The sequence below is a fragment of the Lontra canadensis genome, unplaced genomic scaffold (genome assembly GCF_010015895.1).
Source record: "Lontra canadensis isolate GAN:19392208 unplaced genomic scaffold, GSC_riverotter_1.0 scaffold39, whole genome shotgun sequence".
Classification (NCBI taxonomy): Eukaryota; Metazoa; Chordata; class Mammalia; order Carnivora; family Mustelidae; genus Lontra; species Lontra canadensis.
Genome location: NW_022631033.1, coordinates 6,963,035 through 6,980,033, shown reverse-complemented (window position 1 = coordinate 6,980,033; position 16,999 = coordinate 6,963,035). Strand labels below are relative to the sequence as shown.

The window sequence follows — 16,999 nt, the reverse complement described above, 5'->3', positions numbered from 1 at the left end:
TATGTTGCACACTTGAGGAAACTCCCAGTCACCAAAACTCCCCCAATTCCTGACAAATCTGGAGCTGCACAACTCTAAAATTTCAAAGTCATGGATCTTTGAGGAAAATGACCACTCTTCACTCCTCTTCTAACACAGCTGTGGCTTGGAAGCTGTTCCTGCCTTCAGTGACAGGCAGGTGGTGACCCTGTCTAGGCTGAAGGCTCTGTATTTTCTGGAAGTGGTGGACATTTACTTAAGTGTCAGATAAGGGGCTTATGATGGACCCTCTGTGAAGTTGATAGATTCCAGAACCTAAAACTGGCGAACTCCTTCTCAGCAGATGAAGTCCTACAGGCAGTAATCCAGCATATTCAGAAGCTTTGGAAACTCCGTATGAGAGTAAATGGTCTCACAACCCAAGTGTTGTCTCAACTAGAAAGGATGGATTCACTGCAGCCATTTGAGCCAAGTACTCCAATGCTGAAGATTTCCCCTCTGCCCCTCACATCTTCTCTGTTTGACTAAGATGCCCAGACCTCAAACCCTCAAGTTCCTGGAAGTCCATACCCCATGTCGGGAGAGAGGATGCCAAGGCTCTTCTGCAGAAAGTTCTGCTCCACTCTCTGGTCCCCTTTAATCCAGCCCAAACTCATCTATTAAAGGGTGGGCGTGAAGCCACAAAATGACTTAGTCCCACTTTTCACCACCCTTACTTACACACCTTGCATCCTTTTTTATCCTTTCCCTGCCTGCCAAATCGTTTATCCTCTGGAGTTGCTATTTTTCAGAGGCATTTGAAACCCTGAGAAGACATAACTCATCATAAACTGTGGTCAGGGAACAGGTTTTTGAACCAGATAAATATGAGCCAGTTAATTATATGCTCTCTGGGTTTTGTCCGGTCACGTGAATCCTATCCTATCCTATTCCTGAGAGGAAAGGTGAAGATGATAAAGGGTCTTCTGAGTAAATGGCAAGATCACAAGTGAATACCTGTCACCTAATACGGGGTCAGTATTGATGGTGTGTTGGGGCAGATGGCTTCTTCGCTTGTGAGTCATCCACAGACTTCGTACCCAGCGGGGCTGGAAGATGTGAGCGAGTTCAAGAGAACCTTTAGGCTTACAGTCTGGGAATGGACACCTCTGCTGGAATGGGAGTTCTAGGCTGGGGACCACAGTGCTAACTTTTGCAGAAATGTGAAATACTTTTTAAACACGTGTGCTTGTTTTAGAAATCATAAAGCATGTTATTTTTAAGGTAATGTTCTCAATTTTAAGTCAGATATACAAGATTCCGTATGAATCTAAACGATGGAGGAAATTAGTGTTCTCTCAAGATAATGCTAACGGAGGCAAGCGTCCACATTCTGTGGTCCTGTTGGAAAGGGAAACATACAGGTCAGTGGCTTCTGGCAGTCGTGCAGTAGTTAACTGACTCTGAAACACACAAAGTCTTGATTTATATCATTTGCTGATTTCCTTGTATACTGACAAAGCTCAAGCTAACAAGGGCGTACCATCCAGTTTACAAGACCCCTGAATATTTTATAAGCAACTCTTGGGAACCAATGCATGCCAAGTCAAGCATAACTACCAGAGGGACTGAAGGAACATATTAAAAAATTAGTAACTCTCCTTTGTTGCTCCAGGATAGGAGTATAATGGTAGAACTGAGAAAGAACTGGGATGTTCTGTCTTACCTTTTAAGGAAGCCAATTAGGGTAGCTCCTCCTACCTCTGCCTCAGTGACTTCTTGAGTGGACCCCATTTCTTATAGTTGGGAGGAACAGAGTCCAGAAACAGGAGCCTACTGCCTTCTGAAACCAGCTGTCACAGCTGTTCCATGTGCTTGAGGAGGGATGAACTACAAGAGTCTTCTCGCTGCCCAAGGTAGATCTCAGCGACGGTGAAGGAAGTTCCCGGATTCTCCACAATCAGGGCCTGGGGGAAAACCTTGGTTGTGGATGACTTTCTTGCTGCAGTGTCAGCATCATGCCTCTTGAGTTAGGTGGATCTAGCATTGATTCATTCTTGGTGGAATTCTGGGGTGCTGCCACAGCAGGTCTCCACAGTTGGAGTGGCCCAGCCTCTTCAACCCTTACACGTTTCTCTAAGTTATTTTCCCCCTCGGTCACTAGGTATGGATCATGTAGGCTTCTTGGGACGTATTCTATGTTCCACAGCTTAATGACTGGAAATGTCCCTGATGCATCATGAAGGTGCTTGAGAACGGGTGGACGGTGGTCCAAATCAGACTTTATTTTAAGTAAAAATGAACACTATGGTCAGTTTAAATTCAGCAAAGGAGAAGTTACTGGACGGCTGATCTAAGGAAGAATGATGCAGCTATTTTTTGTCTTAATTACAAGTTATTTGTCTGGGCAATAGGAAGAAAATATCCTAAACGCGGACAGTGCCATTACCTAGCTCAAACAAAGAAAAGGTGGGCTCTAGCCCCATGCCAGTGTACACTCCAGACTCCAGGAATGTGAGAAGGAGGAGCTGTCCGAGGGAAATGTAATACTAGTCCCAAATATGAAAAGAGCTTACTTGGACACTTGAGCACCTCACAGCTTTTTTCCAGTGCTGGCTTGGAAGCAGTGGCCTGGAAGTGGGGAACTCAACGGACACTTGACATTTCTTGGATAGTTGGCTTCTCTCTGCCTCCTTTTACTGCATCTAGGAAGTAAGAATAACATGAAGCCCTCCCTCATTTCAGTCTAAAGCTGCTGATTCTGTGGGACTCCCAGCGAAGACATTCACCACCAGTGTTTACTGTGACGTGCATGACATGTGCTTTACAGAACGTGTGCCACAGTTCTTCATAATAATGGAAGTCATAACACGTTACTATTTTGTGAGGCTGACTGGGCACATTTAGAGTTCAAAGAATTTTACCTGGTGTCCATTAAACCTCCAGTTAAGATTTATTGATAAGTTTCCCAAGGCATCGAATAAAGGTCAGTTGCTAGAAATTTTATTTAGTAAAGTATATATAGATTGATGAGAAATATAATAATTGATCTAGCAATCCAACAGATTGATCCAAGTGACCTGAATTACCTGAAATATGGGCAGTTGCTCTCGATCTTCTTAATACAATAGATCTTTTGGAACTCTGAAGGCATTACTATAGCAGTAATACTGGCACAGTAACATTTATTTATTGAATGTAAGATAACAGCAAGAACAGAATTTGCATCTACCTAATTTGACCAAGGAAATTTGCTTTTCATAGAAATAACAGCTGTGGGGTGCCTGGGTGGCTCACTCAGTTAAGCATCTGCTTTCAGCTCAGGTTATGATCCCAGGGTCCTGGGATTGAGTCCTGCCTCCGGCTCCCTGCTCAGTGGGGAAACTGCTTCTCCCTCTGCCTCTGCTGCTGCCACTCCCCCTGCTTGTGCTCTGTCAAATAAAATCTTAAAAAAAAAAAAAAAAACCCACAAAAGAACAATATAACATACTAATGTGTGTGTTGTTGCTTTTTTTTTTTTTAAAGATTTTATTTATTATTTGACGGAGACACAGCAAGAGAGGGAACACAAGCAGGGGGAGTGGGAGAGGGAGAAGCAGGCTTCCTGCCGAGCAGGGAGCCCGGTATGGGGCTTGACTGAGCCACCCAGGCGCCCCCTAATTTGTGTTTTTAAAAACAGTTTTACTAAAACCAGATTTAAAAGTTAAACTTGTATTGAGCTCTCTAGAGAATGTTCAGCACTTATATTTACTTGTCTGTAGAAAATGCTTTCTGGATGATAAGTTGTCACTGTGTAATAGTAAATCCTTACTTAAATATTTCTGAATCTAAAAAAACGAAGCCCAAGAATTTCCACGGTAAAACATTCAGGAGAATTTGCTCTTGTTTATCCAGCATTCCCTCCCAGGTGGCACTGCGTCATCATATGTACAAGGCAGCTCCGCAGAACATGGGGCTAGATTCTCCAGTTATACTGTAATATGAAGGGGACCGTCTGCGCATGTGGGCCGCAGAGAATTCATCCGCCTGTGCGGTAGCGAGATACCTCCACCAGTCTCCCAACTCACTTTCTGAGGATCACTTGATTGACAGCAGCTCTAAGACAGCTCTGTAGATCCTAGGAAGACCTCTGACCTTAAGTCCATTCAGGTATTTCCTGTATTTAATTCCGTTTACAAACCAAGCCCAATTCCATTGAATTGGAGGAGGGAAAAAAACCAAATCAAACAAAAAAACCCTCACAAATTCTCAAAAGAGGACTTGTCACTAGCTCAGAAGCAGGCTAGTCTACTAGATGACAAGACCCTGGATCCTGAGCCTGCACTCTGGAGGCCTTCATTGTTAAACTGTTGTAGTATAGAAAATTATAGTATAGAAAGTAGTTGCATCACTTTGTGTTTCAGTTAGAAGATTAAAATTTGCTTCTGGTAGAAGGCTGAGCAAGAATAGTGCCACCAGAGCACTAAGGTTTGGCCCTACTTTTGATGGATCTAAAACAGAGAGGACTTTGTTTCGATGGTAAATTACTCTTACACTGCTTTTTTACATCCATCGAATCTCTGTATCCCATACAGTTTAGAGAGACTCTAGTACAGTGCTGATCCTGAGACAGATGTTATCACACAGTCCAGAGGAGGAGACAGTCAAGCTAGCTGTTGTAGGGAAGTGTCCTACGTGCCCTGCTAGGAAGACGGGGAGGTTTGGCACCAACATTACACTAAATGTTCATGGAAGAGGATCATACCCTTCAAAGGAGGTATGATATGTAAGCAGCTTCTTATGGAGTAAGGAAGTTAAGATTGCCACATTGGGGATGGGAGAGCCGTCCTAGTGAAAGGGCTGTTCGCGGGTGAGACAGTGAGCTGGCACGTGGTGAGGGGGCACGTGGCCCATGAATGAGGCAAGCCCATAAGGCAAAGGATTTCCGTGCAACCAAGGATGAATGAGTGACTCTGAGGAGGTGAATCTGGCCATGTCAGATTAGGGACCTGAGCCCATACTAAGAATTTGTCTCTGGCTTATTAGCCACTTCCTCACACTTCTCAGGGTTCCACTGCACACTCCACAGCATCATCCCTGGTGTACTTGCCAAAATGCGGACTCACGTCCATCCTACTAGGTTGAAAGGAGGGACTGCGAGGCCGTCTTCTGCATGTCCACATTCTCCAGGGGATTCTCCCCCTGTGAGGACTGTGATTGGTGTGAGTCAGGGGCCCCATAAGTTCATGTTAGACTGTTGTCATCCTCACTATTGCACTGTGGCTACTTTGTTTAGTTGTGCCCAAAAGATTGTACCATGGAATTGTCAGCACTTTTAGAGTAGAATGTAAGGTAATTTTTGTTTTGTTTTTATACTGTTTTCTGTGTGTAAACCGTTCACTGTTACTTACTGGTTTATGTTTTCTTCTCTCTCTTTTTTTTTTTAAGATTTTATTTATTTATTTCACAGCGAGATCACAAGTAGGCAGAGAGGCAGTCAGAGAGAGAGGGGGAAGCAGACTCTTGTCGGGAGAGCCCGATGCGGGGCTTGATCCCAGGACCCTGGGATCATGACCTGAGCCGAAGGCAGCGGCCCAACCCACTGAGCCACCCAGGTGCCCCATGGCTTATATTTCTACAGAAGATCCCTCTATCCAAAAGACTATGAAAGACAAACATACATGTAAGACAACAGATGTAAAAACATGAGCTTGTGGAGAGCGGTTCACGGATGTAGCCTAAACTCTCTGAGCCCTTCTACTTAGCTGCAGTTTGCCTGTATTGCCCCAGACATAATTACAGCAGTGACTCGTGTGCAAACTATACTCATTAACCCATTTTTGCCTCTCAGTAGTCCTATGAAGGAGTCAGGGCCATCTCTCAATCTGTACATCACCCAGTATATAGGGGAGCCTGGCTGGGGCTCTAGCAGGCTGAGACTAGAGCCTTGGCCCTCTGGAGCATATGGCCTCAGGAGAACCTGGTTCGACACTCTTTTGGCCTTACTACACCAGCATTTGATGATGGTGGCAGTGATAGTGAGGACAAGGATGCCAGTGACAACTTTTTCTAAATTAAATGCTTATATTTAAAAATGTATCCTGGATGATTTCTCTTCAAAAACAATTTGTTCTTTTATATCTCTAGATCTCAGTATATGTTAAGATACATCCTAATTCTTTGAAACTTTTCTTTTCAAAAACAAAGGACATCCTATTTATAGAAAAAACAGTAATGAAGCTATATAATTTATTCTAGGAAGCCCTAATGTTTTGAAGCTTAGGGTATTACAGTTCTTAGGCATGAGTCAGAAAAATCTGATAGAGACCTATGCTGAATTCTTTTTCTATTTCTTGGTAGTAAAATGTCATACTCTAGATACCTGCATGTATTTTAAGTGTAAGTATTTCTGTTATTTGGAGTCACCATAGTGCTCACAGTCTGATAGTTGTCAGATTACAAGACCTCTTAAAAATAAAGAGCAGGAGGGGCGCCTGGGAGGTTCAGTGGGTTAAGCCTCTGCCTTTGGCTCAGGTCATGATCTCAGGGTCCTGGGATGGAGCCCCGCATCAGGCTCTCTGCTCAGCAAGGAGCCTGCTTCCTCCTCTCTCTCTCAAATAAATAAACAGATAGACACACAGCAGGAGGGGTACCTGGATGGCTCACTCAGTTAAGCAACTGACTCTTGGTTTCAGCTCAGGTTATGAGATCAAGCCACGCCTTTGGCTCTGTGCATAGCGTGGGATCCCCTTGGGACTCTCTCCCTTTGCCCCTGCCCCTTGCTCATGCATGCTCTGTCTCGAAAATAAATAAAATCTAAATAAATAAATAAAGAGCAGGATAGAGCTCTTGGCTTTAGCTTTTTTCCATTGTTTCCCAAAACTACCAAAGTCCACCAAATGGTGAGGCCTCTGGGAAAAGAGATGAAGGTTGCTTCTGAGATCTTTAGAAGGATGAAGAATTAAAGGATATAATCTGTTGGTGAAACAGACAGCTAGATCAATGAAACACAATAGGGAGCCGAGCAGTATACCCACACAAATACCGTAAACTGATACTTGACAAAGGGGCAAAAATAATACAATGAAAGTATTTTCAACAATGAGGGAGCAGGTAACAACTGGAAATCAATACACAAAACAAAACTGAATGTACACATAGACCTTAATACTCTTAAAATTTTAACTCAAAACACATAACAGATCTAAACTGTCAAACTCCTAGAAGAAAACACGGGAAAAAATCAAGGTGACCTTAAGTCTGGCAATGACTTTTTAACTATAACATCAAAGGCAAGATCCATGGAAGAAGCAACTGATAAGTGAACTGGATTAAAATCAAAGACTTCTGCTTTGTGAAAAATACTGTCAAAAAAGTGAGAAGACAAGCCACAAGCTGGGAGAAAATATTTGCAAAACACACTACTAATAAACGACTTACTCATAATATATAAACTATTTTAAGAATCAACAAGAAAATTACCAACTCCATTAAAAAATGGGCAAAAGATCTGAACCTTACCAAAGAAGATTACAGATAGCAAACAAGCCCTTGAAATATGCTCAACATCATATGTCGTCAATGAAATGCACAAAAAACAAAACAAAACAAAAACACCACTATGTGCCATTAGAATGGGGGAAATCCAAAATACTGAGACCACCAAATGCTGGTATGGATGCAGAGCACCAGGAGCTCTAATTCATTGCTGGTAGGAATGCAAACTGGTGCAGACACTTTGGAAGATAGTTGGGAAGCTTTTTATAAAATTAAACTTTTTTACCACGTGATCCAGCAGCCCTGCTTCTTTCTCGCTATTTATCTAAATGAGTTGGAATACATATGTCCACACAAAAACTTCCATATGAATGCAGCTTTATTCATAATCGCCAAAACGTGGAAGCAACCCAAATGTCCTTCAGTGGATGATGAATAAACAAACATGGTATATCTAAATGCTAGAATATTATTCAGTGGTAAAAAGAAATGAGCTATCAAGCCAGTGAAAACACATGGAGGAGCCTTAAATGCCTGTTACTAAGTAAAAGAAGCCAGTCTGAAAAGTACATACTGTGTGATCCCAACTATGACATTCTAGAAAAGTGAAACTAGAAGACGGTAAAACATTCAGTGGTGGCCGGGGATTGAGGGGGTGGGCAGGGATGTATAGGCAGAGCACAGGATTTTAGAGCAGTGAAAATACTCTGACGATACTGTAAAGGTGCATATATGTCATTATACATTTCAAACCACCAGAAGATAGAGCACCAAAAGCGAACGGTACTGTAAACAAGGACTTGGGGTGATAACGATGTATCAGGGTAGGTTCATCAGTTCTAACAAATGTTCCATTCTGGTGTGGGATACGGATCTTGGGGGAGGCTGTTCTTTTGTGGGGATAGGAGGTGTATAGGAACTGTCTGTATTTTCTGCTCAGTTTGTGATGAGCCTAAAACAACTCTAAAAAATATCATTAGACAAAAAGAAAGGGTATCATCTGTTTTCCTTAATTGCATCTATAGGATTTATCCAATTAGAAAAGACCTGGCTCAGTTAGGGTTATATTGACTGGCATCCAGACTGACCGGGGTGTATCCTTTGACTTAAGTCGCTGATGCAGCTATCAACTGCTTATAAACATAGATCACCATCAAAAGGGTGATTTATGTAGAGACAGAAACTCTGAGGTCCTTTGTGTGGTAGCTACACATCAAAGAGTTGGCTTCATTTGCTTTTCCATCTGTTTGAGTTTGGGTAAGTACTGGATAGAATTTTTTCGAGGGAAGACAGACTCCTGTATTTCAGGGAGGAATTTATAATCAGGAAGTGATGGTTTATCTGACTGCAGGCACTTCGGGGCAGGTTTCTTATGGACATGGAATCATTCAGATGTAGTGGTCACAGGGCAACTTGCCTAATTCTACCATTCATAGGTAGATTTTTCTGCATTTAGGTCTTTTAGAGGACAGCATAAATAAAAATAAATCTATAACAAATTCCATGCATGACCTGAAAAAGTAGTAATTCTATTTAAGTCAAGGCAGAGGACAAGGGAAGCACTTACTTTGGTTGGAATTTAATGAAAATATCTATGTAATGGAGATTTAAACTGAAATTGGAGTGGAAAGAGTACGGGGTAGGAAGTTTGTGTATGGGAATGGAAACAAAGAATGATAGTAGTGCCCAGGCTAGAAATAGTACTGGTGTGTTTGTTGGTTTGTAAAGGCATTTAAAATGTCAGTACTCAGATGGAGCCAGCCACTAACTAAGATTCAGACAAAGGAGTAACTCCTGTATTTGGTGGGATAGAGTTATTGTCCCGAGAAGTACTTCATTTTAGGTGTAACTTTGCAAGCAGAGATGCTCTCTCAGAAATGGGAATCCAGATAAGAAATTGGTCACTTTCAATTTAGAGACAACAGTAGAAAAAATGGGAACAACTGAAGAAATGTGTGAGCCTGCCAGGACATGGTATAAAAGAACAGGCACTCACGTTAAGTCTTGAGATGTTCCAGTAGGGCTGAGGAATTCTTCACAGAGGACATGGGAGGACTAATTATAGAGGGGAAGGAGTTCTGAAAATGAGGTCAAGGTTTAACTCCTCTCTGTTTCCAGGTAAGGATTTATTGGAGAGACAGAGACAATCAGTGATGTTAATATGTATTTATAAAATAATGAGTGGTGGCCTTTTAAGTTAAAGGGAGAGGAGGATGTTAGCAAAGGACAACACTTGCAGTTTGATTCTGAAGGGAGGACAGAAGCGCAGCAACTGGAGAGAGAACAGGTTCAGAGGAAATTTTTGCTTTAAGTTATGAGAGATAATGAACTTAAATGATGGGATCGATTGTGGAGAGATAGGTTTTTGCGAAAGGAAATGTAATTTATAAACAGGAATACAGTTCTCAACAAAACAGGAGAAAAAGGAATTCATTTGGAGACACTGGACACGACTTCTATTTAATGGGAGAAGAGTCAGCAATGGATATGAATGTAGCAATATTTGTAGATATTATGATGAAAAACTGAGTTAGTGTGTCACCTTAGATAATTCATCTCTCTTATAGACTGAATTTTGTGTTCCCAAAAGTCAAATGTTGAAGTCCCGACCCTCAGTGTGTATTTGGAGATTGGGCCTTAAAACTGTCAGTTAAGCTACAATGAGGGCATTAGGGTCGGCCCTAATCTGGTTTGACTAGTGTCTTTGCAAGAAGAGGGAATTATGTCACAGACATGTGCAGAGGGATGGCCATGTGGAGACAGAAGATGGCTGGCTGTGAGCTAAGTTGGGTGAGGGTGGGGGGAGTTAGAAGAAACCAATCCTGGTGACACCAGAATTATGAGAAAATAATTTTCTATTGTTTAAGCCCTTCAGTGAGTGCTACTCTGTTACAGCAACTTTGGCAAGCGAGCACAGTATGTGTAGTAGGGAATAATCTAGCCTTTTGAAAGGCGAAAATGCGTAGCATCAGTAGGTATGGGGAAGATTTGAAATTATTTATGGGAGCATGGAAGAAGGAGAGTTGGCAGACACATTTGAAAACCCCTAGGAGTAGTAGTTCTCTTTTTAGACAGGGATCAACTTCTTAGCCATGTGTGTCAGATACAGTCACAGGAAAGGCAAGTACGTGGAATCACCTGCTGTTGAGATCTTGAAGGGGAAATGTGGTTAATAGTGGTTAATAGTGCAGGGAACATAGAAAGTGCTGGTTCTGGTAGGTGCCTGTTGAAATGAGTCGGTGTGGATTAAAGTGGGCAGGAAAAATGCAGAGGGGGAAAGCCTGATGTTTGAGAAGTGGCCAGTCCACAGAGGTTCCCATGTACAGAGAACTGAGTGTGGGGTGTAATTTCTGTGAAAAAGTAAGGAGAAGAAATTGTAATGATGGTAGGGCTACTGATTTAAGTCAGAAGTGATGCCATCTTCCAGGTAAAACCTAGGTGTGGTGTGTAATCCTTAAGGAATTTTTCATAGGAGACAGAACAAAATTAAAATATGAGTAGGTCATTTCCTAGCTGTATAACTTTGTTACGTTATTGAAGTTTTTTGAACCTCTTTTGTTCATGTCATTTGTTAAACTGGTAAATAAAATCACCAGGTCTATTGTGAGGATTAAATAAACGAATACATATAAATGTCGAAGTGGGGTCACATTTGATACAAATTTCTTTTTTTTTTTTTTCTTTTTCTGGACCTCAGGTACAAATGGGTGAGTTAATCCTACTTTGTTTATGACACATTATCATAACTTTCCCACGAAATACATCTAATTATTGGTGTCTTAGGGGAGAGCTGACAATTTATACATGCTTTCTGTGTGTCTCACACATTTGTGTGTATAATGTAAATGTATGTACATATACATACGTGTGTGTGTAATAATGAAATATGGGCATAGTACAGCTACTGAAGATTAACACAGAACAGGATTTCAAGGACTTCAGTTACCACTTTATTAAAATAGCCAGAGCAACTAGATTTTCTCCTGAACCACAGGCTTTCTGTATTATCTGGATGACCTTGAAATAAAGGATTTGGACAGTAAATGACAGGAACATTATGACTCCTATATTCCTCCTTTCTGATGCGGGGCATTTTTAAGGACTAGACTTGCAGAATGAGCCCTTGAACTGACGAACCATCATAAAATAGACTTGCTAGGATTTCTGGCATCCAAGTCCGTGGGCGGCAGACCTGAAAGAGTTGAGGGACAGCAGGAAGGGAGGATGGCTCCAGAAGGCTGCTGTGGATGCTGGGGAACCACTGCTTGGGTATGAGAATAACGAAATCTGAGAAATTCCATGTTTACCTACAGATGGAGATAAAAATCAGTATGTGGCAGGAGTCTAGGATCTCTAAGCTTTGGAATCAGGGAGGAGTTAAATAACTGGATGCTGTGGGCTCATTAACATGTATAACTCAATACTTTTGATGTTCTTACTCATAAAATCTCTGTATTTGTATGTTTTTTATTAGCACCTGTAGTCCTAGTCTTTTTTTTTTTTTTTTTTTTTTTGTCTTCTTACTTTTGAACATGGGAGAGGAAGCGAGTCCTCTTCATTTCTTGTAGGCTGCACTGCATGTTTGTTAGTTAGGCTGGGGGTCCCACCCAGGTAAGGTTTGGGCCTTCATGACAGGTGAGACTGGAAATCGGGCACAGGACTGGGATCTCATGGCTTCTTTCTCCATCCTCAGCTTTGCCTGCTTAGTGCTTGGACCGTCTGAGCGCGAAAACCCGGAGAAAGACACCTGGCAACTGAGTTAATGACAATGCAGCCACTGGTGAGTAGGGAAGCCTCTTTCTGCTGAAATAACACCCTAGGGCCATCAGATGGGCGAATTTTATTGGCTTAAATGTTCACTTGCAGTTGGGAAATCCTCAGGGATCTGAGCTCCAGTGAAATTTCCCCAGGACTCCAGGATAGTTACAATGATTCAGAAACTCAGTAACTAGTAACATAGTATCACAGTAGTTTATCCCAGCCTCCATTAAGCTTGTGTATTTACAGAAATGAAGAAAGAAGTTTGCTTTCTCTAACTCAGTCCACATCCTTATTGGGAAATAATCCACCCATTGATCATAGTGTTGGCTTTAAAGATCTTTCATAAAGGGTTGTGGTTGAAGAGATGAGCAGGGAGGAGAACACTGTGTCCCGATCGGGAGGTGCTTTCCACGAGTCCAGTGTTTCAGGTGCTGGGTGAGGGCTGTGGTGTGCTAAAGGGAGCACAAGAGAAGTTGAGGCCACAAAGGGCATGAGGAATCATTCATATTTTTCCAATTTTAACGTTTCAAGAGAATATATTTGCACTTTTGGAAACTTCTTAAAAAGATAACTAAATTTTCATTATCATTCTTGCCCCGTTCACATATTTTACCTTTTTATAATTAACCTTTTTCATATTTGATAACTGCACTTAGTGTATAGGGAGTATTAACTCCATAATTGTGGCTATATATTCAGGAGAAGGGCGTATAGTAGAGTAAAATTTAAGATCTTGCAGAAACTTTTTACAAAATACATAAAGCAAAACCATTCAAGAGGCTTCTGTTCTCCTTTAGCAGAGGGACAAGACAGGAGACTGGTGTTGAAGGTCCAGAGAAAATTAGGAGTCCTCATGACGCAGGAATGGTCAGGCTAGGACTGCCCCTCAGTACAGCTGTCTCAGAGGTTCCTGGCTTGTGCTGCTGAACTTCTGTTCTGACCTTACACCTTATGAACACCTGAGCCTGCAGAGTTGAGCAAGACTACACTGGGTATATCAAGTTCTCCATGAAACATGTTCATTTCTGAAGAATGCTAGAGATGGTTTCAAGGTTCTTGGATATTTTAATGACTAATGACTTGTATTTAATACATGTTTACTTAGGAAGAACTTCATACATTAGTTCATTGGGTCTTTCAATACTCCTAACAGGTCATTAAAGGTTCATCTGTGGGAATAGTGTCATGGTTTACAAGTGGCAAGTCATGGGTATTGTTTGCCTTATACAGAGTCTGTAAGGTTACTTGAAGTTAATCAGAAAGTGAGTTTTAGTTACGAATTTTCAGGTGCCAGTTTTATAATATGTCTGATAAAATTACCAGTTTTTGTTTTAGACTCTATGTGTTTATTTTAATAAGTAGGCTCTACACCCAACCTGGGACCTGAGCTCATGACCCAGAGATCAAGAGTTGCAAGCTCTACTGAATGATCCAGCCAGGTGCCCCCATAATTACCAGTTGCTTAAAAAAAAAAAAAAAATCCAGGCTATGTAATATCACAGTTCATGTGATATTCCTTTACAGTAAAGTTTTATTAATTCAGACTATACCTCTGTAATGTATCTGAAAGGCACATGCCAGTTCTGCACCGAGAATGAACGACGGGAACCCTAGACTTAGTTTGATCTTTCTACACACCCAGCTCCTCCACCCTCTTCCTCAGTGCTGTCATCGCAACCCTCCTGCTCTGGACGCCAGTAGGGAATGCTCTGTCTAAAACAGAATATCCGTGATGTTTTAGGAATCAGTGACATTTGAAGATGTAGCTATAGACTTCACCAAGGAAGAGTGGGACCTGCTGGACATATCCCAGCGAAAGCTGTTCAGGGATGTCATGCTGGAAAATATACGTCACCTCGTCTCCCTGGGTGAGTCTGCCAACGCATACACTTATATAGATGGGTGGGTGGGAAGGTAGTTGGTCAGTCAGCAAGTAACTGGAATAGCTTCTGCATACCCACATACCCACTCCACTCTCTAACCTGAATCTTTCATATAGACCTTACTTGAAAGAAAGTTGTTTCTTTATATTTTACTACATTTAGTTTGTCACACCACTAGAATATACTTTTGACCACAGTGTAACGTCTTTGTTACTACTCAGTCTCTAACGACCTGAGCAGAACTGGGAATTCAGTATTTCTGAAGGCATAAACAAATTATTTAAACATTTTCTAAATAATTATTCTCCCATAGTCATTATTTCAAGGGTTGAAACTAGACCAATGACAAAAATAGAACTTTGATTTCTCTTGTTGAGCTTACTTGGTGTCTGTTTGAAAGTAATGTTCAACCCACTGTGGAGACATTTAATTTCTCCATTTCTGAAAAGACTGAGGATTCTGCATTCTGTCTTTAAATTTGGGCATGGACACCACCATCCAGAAGGTCTTCACTATTTTCGACATATATTTGGATTTGTGCTTTTTTCCATTCAAGTTCTTGTGGTATTCTTGTTCTTCCTCAGTTGCCTGTCCTGGACTTAATGATGATTAGCCTTGGGGAAGGAGAGGACTTTTAGTAGTACAGAATTCAAAATCCACGTGCCTTTTTTCAATGAACAGGGTATCAGCATTGCAAATCAGATTTGATTTTCCAGTTGGAGCAAGGACAAGAGCTGTGGAGTGAAGGAACTAGATTTCTTCAAGGTCAGAGCCCAGGTGAGCTGCAGGGACCTGTGCTTCAGTATGAGGAGGTGCCTACTCACTGTATGTTATTGGAAATACGAACTGAAGATTTTGTCAAGTGAGTGATTTTCTAAAATGTGGAGAAGAACACTGGGGCAAAATTCTTCAAATGTCATTATTCCCTGCATTTGTCAATCACAATTCATGTTTTCTCTTGCCGGTGTTTCTTTTGGCTTTGGGGAAAGCATATTCATATACTTAAATGAAGTTAAACTTTCACAGTAACTCCTACCCTAATATTCCCCTTTGAAGATTTCCTTTCTTTCGCTACCCAATCTGCCTTCATTAGAATTTTTTCATAATTCAATTCTGAAAATCTTTGAGAATTAGTATTCCTAGAGTATTCCTTCATTTGACATATTTGCCCCATCAAAGTGCCAGTTTTTGAAACATACTCACATGGATCTTGGTGCTTTTCAACATTTTCATTACCCTACTGCCATTCTATTTGTTTTGTTTTCAATTATTTTAGGCAGGGGAAATGCCTTTAAGGAACAAGAAATGATAGCCACGCAACTTATCAGCAGGAAGGACACATCTGCAATCATGCCAGTGGTAAGTTTCCTGAATAGTAACCCTGGTCATCCAAATCAAAGACCTAGAAATAGGATGTTAATAATTGAGCACAATAGCCTAATTCATATTAAGTTGGGATTAAACTATTTTTTTTTTTTTTTGAGCAAAAAGTTTAGGCTAGTTTGAATTTAGTGAAGAAATTAATCTGAGCCCCCAAATCATAACCTGAGATCGTAAAAAAAAAAAAAAAAAAAAAAAGACAACTGCATAAACACTGATCGTATGCCCAGTCTTTGAAACATAATCTATAAGCTCTGTAGTTGGGATGCTACAAAAGAAAAATTCTTTATGTAGACAAGGGGGTAACAAACACATTGTGTGTATGCAAGTAACACTGGCAAGATTTTAACTGGAAACTATCACTGAGTGGTTAATTTAGGATTTCTGTGTAGAAAAGTGAATGTATGGATATGTAGGCCAACTTTAACAACCTTTCATCTCTTTCCCAAAAGCAGGAATGTCATACTCCAGAGGATCCCTTTGAATATAAAGATTTGGAAGAAGATTTCACTCATGGCTTCATGTTGACTGAACATTTGTTAACTCACACAGAAAAGACACCTTGTATCAGTAAACAGTGTCCAAAATCCCTTAGTGACCAGTCATACCTTAATCAACATAAGCAAATTCACACCAGAGGTAAATCATGTGAGTGCCATCTGTGTGGAAAAGCCTTTAGTAATTGCTCAAGCCTTAGGAGACATGAGATGACTCACACTGGAGAGAAACCATATGAATGCCATATCTGTGGGAATGCCTTTATTCAAAGCTCAGACCTTAGAAAACACAATCTAACTCACACTGGAGAGAAACCATATGAATGTCATCTATGTGGGAAAGCCTTCAGTCAGTCCTCCAACCTCAGACAGCATGAGAGAACACACACTGGAGAGCAGCCATATGAGTGTCACCTGTGTGGGAAAGCCTTCAGTAAATGTTCTGCCCTCAGACGACATGAAAGAACTCACACTGGAGAAAAACCGTATGAATGTCACCTTTGTGGGAAATCCTTCAGTCAGTGTTCTGCTCTTAGGCGACACGAGGGAACCCACAATGGAGAGAAAATGATGAATGCCTTCAGTAAATATTCTGACCTTAGATAACATCGTATTATAAATGTAATGAACGTGGGTGAGACTTCAACCATAGCGTTAACATTTAAACACACCTCTAGAGGACTTGCACATCGAAGAAACTGTCTGTAATCAATGTAGAAGATCCCTCAGTCATTCTTCCTCATTTGACATGCACCCGCTTAAATGGAAGAAATCCCTGTGTGTGACCACTGTGCGGCAGAAGCACGAAGGATGTGAGAGAACTCGCTCCGTAAATATAAGGCAGGGAGAGGTCTTAAGCAACAGCTCTCAACCTGACACACACTATTCGGCCTGCACAAGGGAGCACCCCTAGCTCTGTGAGCACGGTGAACGGCGCGCAGCCAGGCACCAGGTGTGGTGCACACAAGACAACTCGGTGAAGTCTGAATAAACACCAACGCAAGATGTAAGAGGATGCGTGCTCTTGAGGAATAACAGTTCATA

At 41.3% G+C, this 16,999-nt stretch overlaps 1 protein-coding gene across 1 annotated transcript in view; it reads left to right on the top strand.

The window, feature by feature from the left end:
- The window catches only part of LOC116874837 (zinc finger protein 705D-like), a 29,126-nt gene extending 12,379 nt beyond the window's left edge, over positions 1-16,747 (top strand). The window contains exons 4-8 of the mRNA XM_032869823.1: positions 12,128-12,214; positions 13,937-14,063; positions 14,760-14,855; positions 15,355-15,437; positions 15,911-16,747. Coding sequence (XP_032725714.1) covers positions 12,197-12,214; positions 13,937-14,063; positions 14,760-14,855; positions 15,355-15,437; positions 15,911-16,561 — 975 coding nt within the window. The 5' untranslated portion in view covers positions 12,128-12,196 and the 3' untranslated portion in view covers positions 16,562-16,747. The remainder of the gene's footprint in view (positions 1-12,127; positions 12,215-13,936; positions 14,064-14,759; positions 14,856-15,354; positions 15,438-15,910) is intronic.
- The last annotated feature ends 252 nt before the right edge of the window (positions 16,748-16,999 follow it).